Genomic DNA, 14,534 nt, shown 5'->3' with positions numbered 1-14,534 from the left:
CCCTCCCCACCCTTAGGCACATCAGAATCTCCAGTCTCTTACTCAGGGAAGGGGCACAAGTTGACAAAGGGTCCCTGCTGTCTCCAGGATGCAAGATAGGGAATATGGGCTAGAGATCGGAGGTGCTGTTTACTTTGTCATCTTCATCACCATTGGTGCTTTCATTGGTATTAACCTGTTGGTGGTTGTCGTGACTACAAACCTGGAAGAGATGATGAAGACTCAGGAAAAGGAGAATCAGGAAGAAATTACTACTTTTTCCGGCCTGGAGGTAAGTGATGATTATTGGTGAATGTGCCTTGACCTAGGGGTTAGGGCTGACTGGGAGGATGCCCATAAGCAAATCACCAATCTTGAACCCTGGAGTCAGGAGCCAGGATCTTTAGGAATCTGAGATGTGAGTCATGAGAACAGTTTCTGAAGCCTAGAGGTTCTGAGAGGGAAAGGGTTTTTCTTTTCAGAAGGCTCTTGTTTTCCAAGGAGTTTATTTTCTGTGTTTCTGGGTCTTCAGGGGCTAAGATTTACTAGAGGATAGGAGAACTTCTGAGGTAGGCTGTTATAGGAAGTCTGGTATGGGGGTCAAAGCACTAGATATGGAGTCAAAGGATGGAGACCTAAATTCCTGCTTTACTTTCCACTAGTTGTATAACCTCATTCAAATCACTTCTTTCCAAGTCTAGGTGTCAGAATCTGTAAAATGAAGGGTTAGAAATGAATTTAGGGTTAGATTTAGGCCCCTTCTATCTCTAAATTCTAAAAGGCTATGTTGCCCAATGGGGTAGAGATTTGGGGCAGCAGAACTTCTGGAAGGGAGATAGATGTGTGGATAATCCCTGCTGCTATGACTGCTTGCTGCTGCTGCTTATAGCTACTACTTTTCATCCACTAGGAAATGAATATTGTCTGGGGCACAGGAGAGGGAGAAAACTATGGGTATTAGGGCTTAGTCATTCTGATGCCTAGAATTTTCTTTAGCTACAATAACTGCTAAGCCCACTGTTAAGAGGCATCATGGTAGAGTGAAAGAAGCATTGAACTGGGAGACCTATGTTCAAATTCTGACTCTGACACCTAGTAGATTCTAAATTGGTTGAATGATTGGGCTGAAAAAAAATATTAATGAAAGGCTATATGACAACAAGGAAGCACTTTACTCCCACCACAGAATCTACTACAATGTCTCCTCAAGGAGTGGATGCAAGCCTGGGTTCTCATAGGAAGTGCCAATGAACTGTAAAATCTGGCAGAGAAGGTTTCCATTGTGGTCCTGGAAACAGGATATGTTTTCTTTCTGAGGACTAGCCTAGCTAAATATGGAGAGGCTGATTTTTTGTAGGTTTGCCATCTGGGGTTGAATTCTTTGGCCATGGCAACCCATGAAACAAAGATAAATCAAGATTGAGCCTCAAATCGTAGGAAAGAAGACTCAACAGAGGGGGCTAAGAATCCCATAGTCTGAGAACTGTCTATAATCATTCACTTCATTGCTAGGACTCTAAATATAAGATCTTTGTCCAATGATCATTGAACTGACACATTTCGCATGCTGCCTATACTCCATCCATCCATCTCATTCTATCAGAACCTTCTTGGATTTTGACCTTGGAGATACTAAACTCTGTAGATGAGTCTTCAGCTCGTCTTGAGAGGAACTTCCACACTACTCCCCAGTTATCTCTACACCATGCTGCTGTATGGGTATACTCCGCCAGTTTTCCAGCTCCAATTTTATGTATTATTGCTCCCTGTTAGAATGTAAGTTCCTTGAGAGCAGGAACTGTCTTGTATGCTTATACTTTTATCCCTAGCACTTAATACAGCACCTGGCACACTATGCACACTGGCACACAGAATGCACTTAATATATATTTGTCCTATCTATCTGTCTGTCTGTCTCTGTCTGTCTGTCTGTCCATCCGTCTATCTATCCACCCATCCATCCATCCATCCATCTATCCATCTATCTATCCATCCATCCATCGGTCCGTCCGTCTGTCCGTCTATCTGTCTATCCATTCATCCATCCATCTATCTATCTATCCATTCATCCATATATACATCTATTTTATGGGAAGAATTGATCCATCATTAACATTATGGATATCAATAAAAATTAAGACTGAAGAGAATCAAACCCAAATTTAGAATGGCAAATAAAGGAAACGGGAGTGTTGGTTATTTATTTTTTTAATTTATTTTTAAACCCTTACCTTCCACCTTGGAGTCACTACTGTGTATTGGTTCCACAGCAGAAGAGTGGTAAGGGCTAGGCAATGGGGGTTAAGTGGCTTGCCCAGGGTCACACAGCTAGGAAGTGTCTGAGGCCAGATTTGAACCCAGGCCCTCCTGTCTCTAGGTCTGGCTCTCCATCCACTGAGCTACCCAGCTGCCCCCAGAGTATTGGTTTTATTGTGTGGTCAAAGGCAATAGGAAACATCATTCCATGGGATATTTGGTCATCTTATATTGCAGTGCTCATTATAAAAGCAGAAAGATTACTTAGCCTCTATATGCCTCAGTTTCTTCATCTGTAAAACAAGAATAATAATAGCACTTGTCTCTTAGGGTTGATCAAATGAAATAATATCTATAAAGTATTTTTCAAACCTTAAGGCACTATATAAATGCTAGCTATTATTATTATTGTCATCATTATTATTACTGAGAGAGGGGAAAAGAACTGGGTATAGAAGTATAATCTAGAGAAAACTTATTAGGGACACAATAACTATCACCAAATATTTGAAGTGCCTGCCATTTTGAAAAGAGATTAGTTTTGCTCCGTGTATTCCCATAGGACAGAACTAGGATCAGCAGGAAAAATGTAACAGAGAGGTAAAATTTGACTTCATAAAAGGAAAAATTTCCTAACAACCAGTTATCTCCAAGTGAGGTAGATTGTCCAGGAGTTATTGAGACCCTTTCCCCTGGAAGCTCCAATTGAGGCTGGATGTAACTACATTATCTAGGATGTCTTTGAGAGGAGAACTCCCTAAGGTAGGGGTTGTTCCAAGTGACCTGTAAGGTTCCTTGCAGCTATGTGACTTAGATTCCTGGTGACCTTGAGCAAGTTTCCTCTCCTCTCTACACCTCAGTTTCCATACCTCTAAAATGGGGATAAAATTCCCCCTTGCCATGCCAACTCACCGGGATTTGGGGAGGAAAGGGCTACAGAGTACTTCAGGACTGTGAACTGTGCTTGTGGTATCCTTAGCTGTCCAAAGAGGACTACTTAAGCACGGAGAAACCAGAGCTTCAGCTGGTGCACTGTCAGGAATGCCTCACAGATTGGAGTGGAACAGCGAAGCAGGAGCCACTGTCTGGAGGGCCCATGGAGAACCTGAACGAGAACACTTGCGATAACTTCTGCCTGGTGCTCGAAGGCATCCAGGAGAACCTACGGACGTACAAGAAGATCCGGGAGGAGCTCAACAGGTATGCGCAGAACTAGGGAAGAGGGGACGTGGATGGGGAGCCGGCTCTGCAGACCAGATGGGAAGAGAGCTTTCTGGGAGGGTTTATCCTAAGAGGGGAGGGGGGCCCTCGGGAGCGGAGGAGGCCGAGGAGGGACGGAAGGGAGGGTGGAAGACTTTGGGAGAGGGGATGGGGGAAGTACCCTAGAAGAAGGAGAGCCGGTCTGTAAGGGGTGGAGACCGCCGGTGGGAGTAGGAGGGCTGCAGGGATGGAGTGCCCTTTTCCGGGGGGCAGCGGAGATGGCGCAGAGTTGTGCGCAGGAGCTTCTGCAGCCTTCCATCCCGGCGAGCCCCAGTAGATTACACTCATTCCTCCCAAAGCCTATCTTTAACTGAGAAGCGGGCTGGGCCCGGGGCTCCCCCACCCCCACCCCCACCCCCTCTCCGGCTTCATTTTCTGTCTTCTCTGTCCTTTTTTTCCCCTGACCCCCATCCTCATCCCCATCCCTGCAGCCTGGTGGAGGAGGTTCGATCTATCCGCTTCAACCAGGAGCATGAGGAAGAGGTAATGCATCGGAGTTGGAAGCGGAGCCTCTCTCAGGATGACAGAACCTCGGTGCACAGCCAAGACGTCCTCACTGCCCTCATAAACAAAGATAAGGTGGGACTTTAGGCCGCCTCCCCCACCCCCAATCTCCCCCACCGAAAGTCCCATGGCAGCAGTCGCAGATGATGTTGGGTTCTTGTTGGAAGAGGGACTCTCCCCCCGGGAGCTCCTAGGAGAGTCATGGATCCCAACAACCCCCACCCCATTTTTCAGATGAGGAAACTGAGGCAAAGGTAAATTCCGTGCCTTGCCCAAGGTTACAAACTCTGTATCCCCAGAGCACGGGAAGTGAGACTATTTAAAAGCACTTCTTTATTAGTGATGTTGCAGGGGGCCTTTTGTAAGGGGTGAGAAAAGTCAGGAAGGCGGCTCTCTTCATAGGGAGCGATATTAAGACAGGTTGAAGAAAAAGGGCATTATGGAAAGATTGCAGAATTTCAGGGAGGAAAACCAGGACTCCACTCCTAGCTCTGCTATTTATGATGTGATCTCAAAGGCAGCTCAGTTTCCTCATCTTTAAGTTGAGTGGGTTGGCCTCGATCATAACTAGGATCCCGCTCCCCCTTGAGCTGTCCATCCTCTGCTCCTATTGGCTTCTGGAGGCAATTTGGCAGGTCGGGGGTGGGGAGTGGAGTGGATGAGATGATACCCATCCCCCACTCCCACCCCGTACCCACGGGGGTGTGTTCTGGCTCTTCAGGCTCAGGAATCCTCCACTATGCTTTATGGGAAGCTCAAGACGAAAGGATGAAAGGGCAGGACCCAGAACAGAATCAGCTGCACCCACCTGACCTTCCTGAACTGCCTGCACCCATCCGACCTCTTGGATCTGCCTGCAGATCGGGCATGACCGCAAAAAGACCCTCCTGCTCTCCCTCCTCTCCCCACCACTTCCCCACCCTGGGATTGCAGTCACTGTTCTTCGACAGTTATTTCTTCCTCAGAGCTCCAGATGGGCACAGAGGCCTAGAATAGGGAGGGCAGGATACCTGGGTCCCACACCCACGCTCCCACTCCACCAGGTGCCAAGGAGAAGGGTCAATGAGGGAGCCTAGAGCCCTGAGTGTGAGGCCTTGGGCCAAGAAGAGAGTTCAAGTAGAGAACAATCTGGCCTGTGGTGCTGGAGAGAAGGGCTCTCTTGGGCTGGAGATAGGGTGACCAGGCTCCTAACTGGGGCACCTCGAGCTTGGCGCTGAACATTACCAGGGCGCTTAGGATTAAGAATAAAGTGGAGTGTTTTAAGGTGAGTGTCTGTCTGCTCTGTTACCCTTCACAGCCCTCTGAGGTAAGCCCTAGCCTCAGGTGGGAGGGGGCATGCTTAGAGGACACAGTGTTGGTACTAGAGGCAGAAGACCTGGGTTGAGGCAAGTCATTTAACAATTCTGTTGGCCTCAGTTTCCTCGTCTGTAAAATGAGGGGATTGGACTAGATCCTTTAAATAAGGGGGTTAGATGAGGTCCCTTCCAGCTCTTAAGCCTGTCATTCTCTGAATCAGGCTCTGTCTCATTACTATTCATTCTTTTCCAGCAGATATGTGGCTCCAAGGCTGCTCACCGTCTTGTCTCTTTTTTTACAGCTGTCTTTTAGAGCTCTGAGGAGGCAAATGAGGAAGGGGATCTGGGGCATAAGTAAAGCTTCCTGTTGTGTGCTATGCACTGGGGCTCCAGTACAAAGGTGAAAAGTTCTGGCCCCTCAGGAGCTTTCATGCTCCTCAGGGGAGACAACCCATAAAAAAGAGTTGGGAGGGGAGAAGGGATTTTAAGGAAAGGAAGGGTATGGTGGCATGATCTGGAGATGGCAAAAGGAAGAGGTATGTCTGGTGGTTTGGTTCTGAGCAAGATGTGTTAATTTTCTTAAGGCTTTTATTTGTTAGAACCCAAGGGAAGGTTCTTTGCAGGGGCAGAAGTCATCATCAGAAAGTAACCGATATTTTTAAAAAAGCAATAAAACCTTTAAAAACAAAAAAATTAGAAAACTTTAGATTAAAATACTTCCAAAGTCCCTTTGACTTCCCAAATCTATGATTCTCTAAGCTTTACTGTGAAAGGTCAGGTCCTGGGGATCCAACAAGAGGACAAAGTCTCTTGATTTCCTTGTTGTTGATCACTTGTTTCAAGTGGTGTCACACTTTGTGACCACATTTGGGGTTTTCTTGGCAGAAACACTCAAGATGTTTGCCATTTCCTTACCCAGTTCTTTTACAGATGAGGAAAACGAGGCAAACGGGGTTAAATGATTTGCCCTTGATCACACAGCTAAATAACAGTTTTAGTTCAGTGGAAGTTGGAAATCAGATTGTAGAGGATGAGAGTGAAAGAGAGGTAAGGAAGCAGATACCTTTTATGTGTTTGGCTATGAAATAAAATGATAAATGGAGTGATATGGATGGTAACCTGAGGGGAAAGCAAAGTGAAGGGAACAATTTTTAAGAATAGAGGAAACGTGGGAATGTGTATAAATAGCAAAGAAGTTAATGGATAAAGACAGACTTAAGGAGAGAGACCAAAAGAAAAAGTAATGGGAGTAACTAAAGAGGCAAATTCTTGGATGAGATTAGAGGTAGGGGGGATCAAGAGAAGAAGACTGGCTTCTTCATTGTCAGAAGTAAAGGAGTAGTAAAGTAAAGTACACGAAGTAATAGGAGAGAATTAGGGATAATATCGAGTTCTGAAATGTTGTGGGAATTGAAATACACTAACTCCATTTCATGACACAATTCTAGATTTAGCTCAGTTCCCTTTCTATTCAATTATGGGGCTAGTCCAATTTCTGTCTTGTGAGAAAACTTTATTCAATTGTGGGAATTGTGAGAAAATGTCATTACATTGTTGGAACTTAATTCTATGTGTCTGGAAAGCTGGAGCAACTCTATTTGTTGCTAAGAGATCTGTAATTAGGGATCTAGGTTATGCTGGCCAGAAACTCGGTCATATCTGAAGATTGATGCAAGGAATTTTCTCACAGATTCCTTTGAGGAATCCATATGTTTTATCTAAAAACTAGCACCATCCTTGTCAATCAGTTACTGTTTCTATGTTCCTTTGATTAAATACAGGCACTTATAGGGAGCAGGACACCTCTTTTTCTGATTTCAGGGAATTGCACCTGTCTGCTTTCCCTCTTCCAACTTGGAATGCTCCTAATCTCTGATTAGAAATCAGATTGCCTAATCTTCTATTGTAGTTTATATCATATTAGTTGTTTTCTATATCCTATTCATTGTTTTTTAATTCACAAAAATCTGTCTCCCTCACCCCATCCCCACCCCCATTAGAGATCCAGTGCCAAGCTGAGGAAGCCTGGTCCTGAACTGTTATGCATTGCTCAATAAATCAATTTGCCCAGAAGCTGGAACTTTTGTTTCCTCCGTTATTTCAGATTTCACCCATCACAGTTTTGATGAGCCAACTAATTAGAGTAAGGACTCTGACCCCATGGAATGATAGCCTTCCAGGAGAAACTCCCTTGAGCGATCCAGACTTTTTTCCTGGGACTTTGTGGAAGGCTGCCCCTAGAGATCAGATTTCTTCCTCAATTTCAGATTCTTCTGAGCTAAAAGTTTATCCCCATACTGCTTAGGAAGGTTTTCCTCTACCTTGCTAGAAAAAAGATGCTCTCTTTTAGGGAATGATGAGTTAAGAGATACTCTCTTTAAGAGAACATTGGACTTCAGTAATACTAAAATACTAGAAACATATCCCCTTAAAGGGAATGGTGAGTTCAGGTAATAGTATAATACCAAAAAATTCCTCTTTGGACCAAATTTCCTCTGGCATGAAACCATGAGAAGATTATGCTATTATTAAACTGACATTCACTTAGGGAAATTCTTATTGGATTGGAACTTTCCATATAGGAATGAAGGCAGTGACTGAAAGAACTCTCAAATTGTGCTAAACTATATAAGAATCCAAATGAGTCCCAAATTTCATAGCAAATAAAAGTTTTGAAATTAGACTTTCCATAGGAAATAAGGAAGTTAGCAAATCGGTATCATCATTTTGTTTGTTTCTGTTTCTTTGTAGAATGCTGGAAAATCTATGTCTTGTGTCATGTTTAGCGTTTTTTGTAGATTCTGCTAGGAGGGCAGCTAGTTTGAAAGTAATCCCAGAGTGAAGAAGAAAAAGTAAGGAAGCAGTTTGCATATGAAATTTATCTGAAACTTAAATAGCTGACTCTTGCTAACCCTTTCTTGACTAGGAAAAGAGAAAGGTTTGTTTACATCAGGGAGCAACTAAAATGAGTAAAATTTAATTAAGGAATGGGAAGTGTAATTTAAAACAATGAATGGCTCAGGAGGAGGGACCACCTATTCCACCCCCACTATCCCAGTGATCTAGACCCTGGAGAGATATTCATAATGACAAGGAGAGGCAAGATAACCGGAAACTAGGAATGTCTATTAGGAAGGCTGAAGCAGACTTCCGGGTAATCATGGCTGCAATCTAGACACCACACGCTTCCTCTCCCCGGCACCGAACGAAATAGACTACATCAAAGGAGCATAAAAATCACCTTTGGAGGAACAGGAGGACACCCCAGTACTCCCAGTACTCCACAGAGGCGAAGGTACGTGGGGCTTGAACATTTCCACACTATAATAAGGAGGAAAAGCTTGCACAGAAAAGTGAACTGAGCCGCCCTTCCCCCACCCCACCTCCCCCACCAAACCAGAGTGAGCTACCTGAGCGCTCACCGGGACAGCGAGTGAGTGGGGAACGTCTCTGTCTGGGGGGGGGCACTCCAGGGTCCTTGGGATCTGGGGACTGCCAGGAAAAAACGTCTCAGGGCGGTTTAACTGGAGAATCCGGCGCTGATTTCGGCGGTCGGGAGCTGAACACCTGGGCAGTGTGGCTGTGATCAGGGACCCAGCGCTCTAAGAAACCTCGGAGGCTGGGAAGAACTAGTCTGAAGCAACCTAAATTCACAGAAAAACCGCCCATATAACCCAGACCCCAGACCAAAAAGGAAAGGGGAATAAAACCACCAAAGGGATGGCTCACATGGCCCAAAATCAAGCCTCCAGGAAGAAAGGGAAAAAAGTGACTATTGAAAACTTTTATGGTGGAAGTACCCAAGGAAAAGAGAAGAATGAGGAGGAAATCCAAAAAAAATCAGAACATGCCTCCCAAAATGGAAACTATCAACAAGCTCTGGAAGATCTCAAACTGGAACTTATTCAAAAGATGGAAACCTGGAAAGAAAAATGGGAGAAAGAGATCAGCTGTCTGACAGATAAGAATGCTCAATTGGAAAAAGAACTCGAAGCATCCAAAAGAAGGGCAGACAAGGCTAAAAAGCAAAAGCAGTCCCTAATGACCAGAATTAAGCACCTCAAAGAAAGCGAGATGATAAGACAGCAAGAATCAATAAAGCAAACCCAAAAAATTAATGAATTAGAAGGAAGGCTGAAGAGTACATTTGAATCTTTCGATAACAAAATTTTATAAATTCCATCATAAAATTTATGGAAGTGTGAAAGTGCTACCACAAACCTTTAAAAAACGAACCAGTTAGTTTTGGACTCAAAATTTTAAAGTACAGGTGACTAATAACCATGGAAAATTGAGGTTTTGATTTTGTGCTGGTAAATCTAGACTTTGTTGGTTGAGATTTGTCCTATTTCTAAATTATGAAGTGGTGAAATGTGTTCTATTAATTGTGACATCAGAGAAAAAAATTATTAGCTATGTGATCTTAAGCAAGTTATCTTAGTTCTATTTATCTCAGTTCCCTGATGTGTAAAGAAGAAAATAATAGTGCCCACTTCCCAGATTGTGCTAAGGATCAAAATGAAATAGTCATTTCAAAGTGCTTAACACAGTGCCTGGCAAATGGTAAGCAGTATATAAATACAACTAGGTGGTGTAGTGGATAGAGTGCTGGGTCTGAAGTCAGGAAGACTCATCACTTATTAGCTGTGGGACCCTGGGAAAATCACTTAACCTTGTTTACCCCTCAGTTCCTTCATCTGTAAAATGAGCTGGACAAGGAACTGGCAAACTACTCCAGTATCTTTGCCAAGAAAACCCCAAATGGGATCACGAAGAGTCTAATACAACTGAAACAACTAAACAACAAATACTATTAATGGTTATCACTTTTTTGATTGTATATATGATGACTCTATACCAGATTTTAGATGTGATTATTATAAAATGCCAAACATGATAAAATGAATGATTTTCTATGTAAGATAATTTGTATATGCATTTGGTTGAATTGACATCATCTCATTGGAAATAAGTTTTATTTCATGTTTAAAATAATGTTTAAAATGGTATTGTGTATGTGATTATTGTGTTTCTAAATTCTCTTTTATTGCGATATTTGAAAATCCATTGCATCAGAAATGCTGTTAGGAAGATAACTTCTCTTTTAGTTTAGATGGTCTTAGATTACAAATCAAGCTGCTAAAATAATGTTAAAAAAAAGTAGATATTTGGAAACTTAAATATTTAATGAGGCATATTTTGGTTTTAAAGAGATAATTATAATAATAATGATTTACTGTTGGAGGTAAGGAGTTGCATGGACCCTTTAAGGTAGCCTTATTTGTGATATCCCTTGAAACTGTATTCAGGCAAGGTCATCAGAGCTTACTGGGTCTACTGACAGCATATTGCAAAATCTAAAGTACTGAAGTTCGAGAACCTAGCACTGAGAAAATAGGATCCTCTCTCTCCTCTGGGGATAGTTTATGAGTATACTATAACAAAGTGAATTTTCATTTGAATCATTTTGACTTTCACTTAAAAAATTATGAAAATGTATAGTTTAAAGATGTATTTTCAATAATTCAATAATGTATATTCCATACATTAAAATCTTAAGTATCAGATCGATTATGAAGGTAACTTCAATACATTAATATCAGTAAACTATTCATTCACTGTATATCTGAATCCCCAGAAAATTGATTAGTTTTAATTTATAAGTAAAGAATAAGTGACATGTACCTATTGGGGAAACATGAGAAAATTAATAATATTTAAGCCCAAAGCTGTGATTAGTGAAATTTTGCTATTTGAGGCAAAAACTATTGGGGCTATAATATTGTTTTGAGTCTTAATTACAAGGATGGTTATCTGAACTGTTATAAAGTCAATAGGAGAAAATGGAATACTCTGCAGTCTGAGAACTACTACAAGTGGATATCTATCCCTGGGAAAAGTTGAGGACCTTTGCATGGCCTAAGGTAGAATCCTCTTGATTCACTTTCCCCATTGTGCTACTTCCTTTCTGAACAGCAAATGTCTCCACCTGGTTAATCTTGAGCCTGGTTTTAAATATCCTGTGAATAGTGTAGAACTTTACCATACAATTGATTGGTTGTCATGGTCTGATTCCTACCTGGAATCAAACAGAGTTAAGAGAGTTTTTGTCTTTGAAGAAATTAAATCAATTCTGTATCATTTTATAATGGATTTTATCATTTTATAATTGATCCTATTCTATATTACTGCCCCTTTTTGTATGATTGTTCAAGCATTGCTAAATCCTTGAGCTCAGGAATCTAGTTTTCCCTCTGAGTAAGCTTAAAGTTGTTAGTTTAAAAGAAAAATGATTTCTTATGCCAGTATTCCCTAGGGCATTTCATGGATTTCTTGTTTACCTTAACAAAATTACCATCCCCAAAAGATATGTCATTTGTCCTTTCTTGTCTTTGAGTATAAAGGAGTTATTTTTATCTCTTCCAAGTGACCTCCTAGCAAAAACTAAAAAATACAGATGAGTCCCATAAAACAATTAAGATTCCTTAATTGTTAGAGAGAAGTACACCTGAATGACAGACATCTTTCTCAGTAAAACCAGTCATGATGTTCTTGCCCCAAACTTATAATCTATCACCTTTTCTCCTTTCCTACCAAAATCCTTTCTTTCTTGTGTGTTATTAAAGAAGATCTCCTTCTCTGAGGGTTACAGGCTAATTTACTAAGATTGCTATTGTTGACCCAGTTTGCTAACATTTATAGGCATCACTGTTAATAAACTGATTTTGCTTAGAGTCTGTACTTCAGTCTACATTGATTAAATTTAGTTGAGACACCTTGTTATGGTATATATAACATCATTGTTCAGTCTGTGCCCTTGAGGGGGTGAGTCTTGATATTATTGTAACTATGCCTCTACTTTTCTTTTCATAGCAAATTTCTATAATCAGGGCAAGTGAGCTGTAAAAGTTTTGTGAGTACAATACTAAATCTATTAGTTAATGGATTGATACTGGAATGTCTCTGAGTTACCATGACAGGATACAAGTATGAAAAAAATCTAATTTTAATCTGTATTAATGGTCAGATTATAATAGAAGAATGATGTTAAGGGAGGGGGATTAGATAAAATAATAAGAAAAAGAGGTAATGTAAAAGTTTTCTAATTAAATGGGAAAATGAATTTTGTGAAATCAACAGGATTAGACTTTTCTCTAAGAACTATTTGCACATGTAGATGATTGGCTTCCAAATATATTTTGTATAGAAATTCAGACTTTGATTATATTTTAGTAATAATTTATCTAAGTTGGATTAAGAATTTTACATATAAAATTGCATTGATAATCGTAAAGAAAGTGAAATTATTCTCCCATTTTAAAGTATCTGTCTGATAATTTTAAAAGATAGAAGGTTTCATTTTACAAGTTATGCTCATGACTTTTTTTTTTTTTAAGATTCTTCCTATCCTGTATTGATATAGCTTTGTCCATATCAGGTACAGAGTTTAGGTCAAGATAGAAACAGCAAGGGGTATGTAAAAACTGAAATTCTCTGGAGTTTCAGGTGAGTTTTGGGTTCCTGATTTGAATGTTCTTCATATAGCTCTGTTATTAATAGGATTAGTACCATAAGACTTGAACTAGTTTTTGACACAGGAAAACCAATTTTAGGAAGTTGTACTAAATTGTATTAAGTCTTATTACTGACAGATTTTAAGAGAATTACCTAGAAAACTCTACAAAGACTTCTGAGTCAAAGAAGCAGAGCCCCCTTCAGAGCTACCCTGAGAATGAAGCCCATTCTAGAATGTTCAAGAGAAGACATTTCCAAGTACCAGACGACTACATGGAGCACCTGGGACTCAATTAAAAATGTACTGACTAAATGGGGATAAGGGACTGGGTTACTAGGATGCTAGGAAATTTGATGTTATTTAATTTTGGTCATCATTGTAATACTTTGGCCTTTTGTTTCATAGTGTTTATGTTTGCTGAGTTTTCTTGGTTATTTTGGTGACATGTAAATCTCCCTTCTCAAATTGGTCCTTGGTAAACCATCAAAGATTTGATCTGTAGCCTGACTTAGTCCATGATAGGATCCTTCTTTGTAGTTCACTTGGCTACAAGGTAATGGTAGGTTAGCTACCATAGCCAAATAGGCTCTCTTTGTCCTGTGCAATATAATTGTCTTAAGACCATGTATTAAATTTAGCATGTGTCAAAGTATTCATGATATTGATTTCCAGAAATCTTACCATGGTTCAAGTATTGATAAGTGATTATCAGGGGATAGAGCTGGCCCTAGCCTCCAAGAGTCAAAATGGGAAATTGTGAAAATCGAGTGAACCACACTGATTCCACCTTGTGACTCTGGAGCAAGTTCACTTCCCTTTCTAATTCAATTTCTATCTTGTGAGAAAATATTATTCAATTATGGGAATTGTAAGAAAACTTAATTGCATTATTTGAACCAAAACTTATATGGCTGGAAACAGAATGACCTTTACCTATTACTTAGAGACCCTTAACTAAGGTTTTGCTGACCAAAAACCCATTCAGATCTGAAGACTGAGGCAAGGAGATTTCTCATAATTGTATATCTCAAGCAATCAAAATGTCTTCTCTGAAAACTGGCACCATACTGATCAATCATTTACTGTTTGTTCCTTTGTTTGATTACAGATACTTAGTGGGGAGTGGGATACTTCTTTTTTCTAAATTCAGGAAATTTACTCTCCCCCTCCCAATTGGAAAATCCTTAATCTTTCCTTCAACTAGAAATCAGATGACCTAATCTTGTATTCTGGTTTATATCTTATTAATTGCTTTCTTTTAATGCATACAAATCTGTTTCCTCTTGTATGCAGGGTCCAGTGCCAAGCTGAGGAGTTCTTGACCCAATTTATTACAAAGTTGACCTGCATTGATTTAATAAATTAATTTGCTCAGAAGCTCAAATCTTTGTTCCTTCCATTATTTTAGTTTTCAGCCATCCCAGGGTGGAGAAGGAAAGGGAAGAATTCATGATGGATGGTATAAGCACAGCATAGAGCTAAAAGGGACCAGATCTAAAAAACATCTAATGAACCCCTTCCCCCTCATTTTATGGACAATGAAACTGAGACCTGGAGAGATAGAGACTTGGCAAAGTCAAAAAGGTAAAAAGTGGCCACTTCTTGCTCAGCAAATTGGCAAGGATGACAAGAGAGAAAAAAATATAGTCAATGTTGGAGAAATTCCAAAGAGGCAAGAATGGTGGAGCTATGAATTAGTTTGCTCATTGTGAAAAAGAATCTGG

General features: G+C 40.7%; 2 protein-coding genes across 4 annotated transcripts in view; both read left to right on the top strand.

The window, feature by feature from the left end:
- Positions 1-14,194, top strand: part of CATSPER4 (cation channel sperm associated 4) — a 29,789-nt gene extending 15,595 nt beyond the window's left edge. The window contains exons 8-12 of one of the 3 annotated variants that reach the window (XR_008911517.1): positions 88-271; positions 3,215-3,435; positions 3,927-4,074; positions 4,721-13,110; positions 14,104-14,194. Coding sequence is in view for 2 of the 3 variants with exons in the window: in XM_007491348.3 (XP_007491410.2) it covers positions 88-271; positions 3,215-3,435; positions 3,927-4,074; positions 4,721-4,771 (604 nt within the window). In the remaining variant the exon portion in view is untranslated. Of the gene's footprint in view, positions 1-87; positions 272-3,214; positions 3,436-3,926; positions 4,075-4,720 lie in introns of all 3 variants that reach the window. The other 2 variants (XM_007491348.3, XM_007491349.3) reach the window with 2 other exon arrangements.
- Positions 8,459-14,534, top strand: part of LOC103097239 (uncharacterized) — a 34,794-nt gene continuing 28,718 nt past the window's right edge. Inside the window, exon 1 of the mRNA XM_007491350.2 lies at positions 8,459-8,589. The gene's annotated coding sequence lies outside the window, so the exon portion shown is untranslated. The remainder of the gene's footprint in view (positions 8,590-14,534) is intronic.

The sequence above is a fragment of the Monodelphis domestica genome, chromosome 4, assembly GCF_027887165.1.
Source record: "Monodelphis domestica isolate mMonDom1 chromosome 4, mMonDom1.pri, whole genome shotgun sequence".
NCBI lineage: Eukaryota > Metazoa > Chordata > Mammalia > Didelphimorphia > Didelphidae > Monodelphis > Monodelphis domestica.
The sequence above is the reverse complement of the archived record's forward strand: the minus strand, read 5'-3'. Positions and strand labels throughout refer to the sequence as shown.